We start from the raw sequence: 1,615 nt of genomic DNA on the forward strand, positions 1-1,615 counted from the left end.
CGCCTGGCCCGGCCCACCACCGCCTCTGCCGGGGCCGGGGAGCGCCTGCCGGGAGCGGCTCTCAGGAGGCAGCGCCAGTGAATTATTCATCCGCCAGGCGCACAGGCCTGCTCCCGGACGGAGCATCAATAACACACGGAGCGGGAGGCAGGCGCACAGGCCGCGTCCGCACCAAACACCTGGCTCAGGTCCTCGGGAGGGAACCCACGGGCCCCGAACGTGATGTCCACGCTGGGAGGTCACCCAGGGCGGCATGAGATGGCTCTAGGCGTCTTCGCGGCCGTGGGGAGGGCCGGGCGGTTGTCCCAGGATGCGCCCAGTGATCGTACCCGGCCAGAGAGGGGGCCACAGAGATCCCCCAACCCCGCTGATCAAATGCAAGCTCCAGATGTGGGGCCCACAGGGCTGGTGCCCACAGAGCCACCGCACCGTGTGGGGGTGCCCTGGGACAGTCGCTGCCCCGACGAAGAGCCCCACCGACTGGCCCACGGGGACCATGTCTGAGAGGGCTGACGAGGGCACCTGGCAGCAGGCCGGGGGCGGAAGCTTCCAGAGTGCCCTGTCCGTGCCCCTCCCGCGTTACCGCTCCCAGGGGGCCAGCCTGTGCTGAGGAGCCTGTCCCCACCCCCCACTAGGAGGGAGGACCAGCTGCTGCGCCAGCGCTTGGCAGAGGAAAGGCTGCCACCCGGCCAGGGACCAGGGACCCCCCCACCGCCAGCGACACGCGGGGCGAGGGGCAGGGCCAGGGACGAGCGGGTGGGGCGAGGACCAGGAGGTGGGCCGGCAGGTCACGCTCTGCCACGCCCACACTCAGCCCGGCGCCCGGGTCTGGGCGGGTACTCACAGGGTCCCTCAGCTCCTCGCTGTCCCGGGCCCGAGGCGCTCTCAGGGGCACGTCGTCGCCACATTCGTTGTCCGAGGCGTTGGGAGACTCCGCCAGGTCGAGGAAGTCGTCGCGCTTGTGACCTCTGAACCTGATCTTGTCCAGCCTCCTGAGCATGTTCAGCACTGAGCCCCGCTGCCTCACCCTGACATGCCGCTCGGGGTCCCTGCGGAGCAGAGGGATTCTCATATTTCCTTATTCTGAGAGAGAAACATCAATGATGAGAGAGAAGGCTGCGGACAAAAGTGGGTCCACTGAGCCCCGCGGGGCAGGAGGGGACAGGGTCTCGGGGGACCTTCCAACCTGGAAGACGGGCCAGCCCTGTGCAGAGGGCAGCTGGCGGGGGAAGGACAGGGGCGGCCTGACACTCCTCACAGGTTCTCTGGCCGGTGTGGCTCCATGGACAGAGCGTCGGCCTGCGGACCGAAGGGTCCTGAGTTCGATTCCGGCCAAGGGCACCGGTCCGGGTTGCGGTCTCAATCCCCAGTGGGGGGCATGCAGGAGGCACCGATCCATGATTCTCATCACTGATGTTTCTATCTCTCTCCCCCTCTCCCTTCCTCTCTGAAATCAATAAATGTATGTTTTAAAAAATGAATGAGGTCAGAGCTATGGCTCCGTGCACTGCCTGGGGCAGCCACAAACCCCCGGAAACCGCCACACCCCAGGCACGGGGTGCTCAGTGGCCAGGCTGCGAGACGGCCCAGCCTCCTGCTCTGAGGTCTCCACTCC

At 66.9% G+C, this 1,615-nt stretch overlaps 1 protein-coding gene across 1 annotated transcript in view; it reads right to left on the minus strand.

Moving 5' to 3' along the window:
- Positions 1 to 1,615, minus strand: part of GRAMD4 (GRAM domain containing 4) — a 71,294-nt gene that overhangs the window by 43,951 nt on the left and 25,728 nt on the right. The window contains exon 2 of the mRNA XM_015570732.1: positions 845 to 1,049. Coding sequence (XP_015426218.1) covers positions 845 to 1,049 — 205 coding nt within the window. The remainder of the gene's footprint in view (positions 1 to 844; positions 1,050 to 1,615) is intronic.

This window comes from Myotis davidii, unplaced genomic scaffold, assembly GCF_000327345.1.
Source record: "Myotis davidii unplaced genomic scaffold, ASM32734v1 scaffold67, whole genome shotgun sequence".
NCBI classification, from domain to species: Eukaryota; Metazoa; Chordata; class Mammalia; order Chiroptera; family Vespertilionidae; genus Myotis; species Myotis davidii.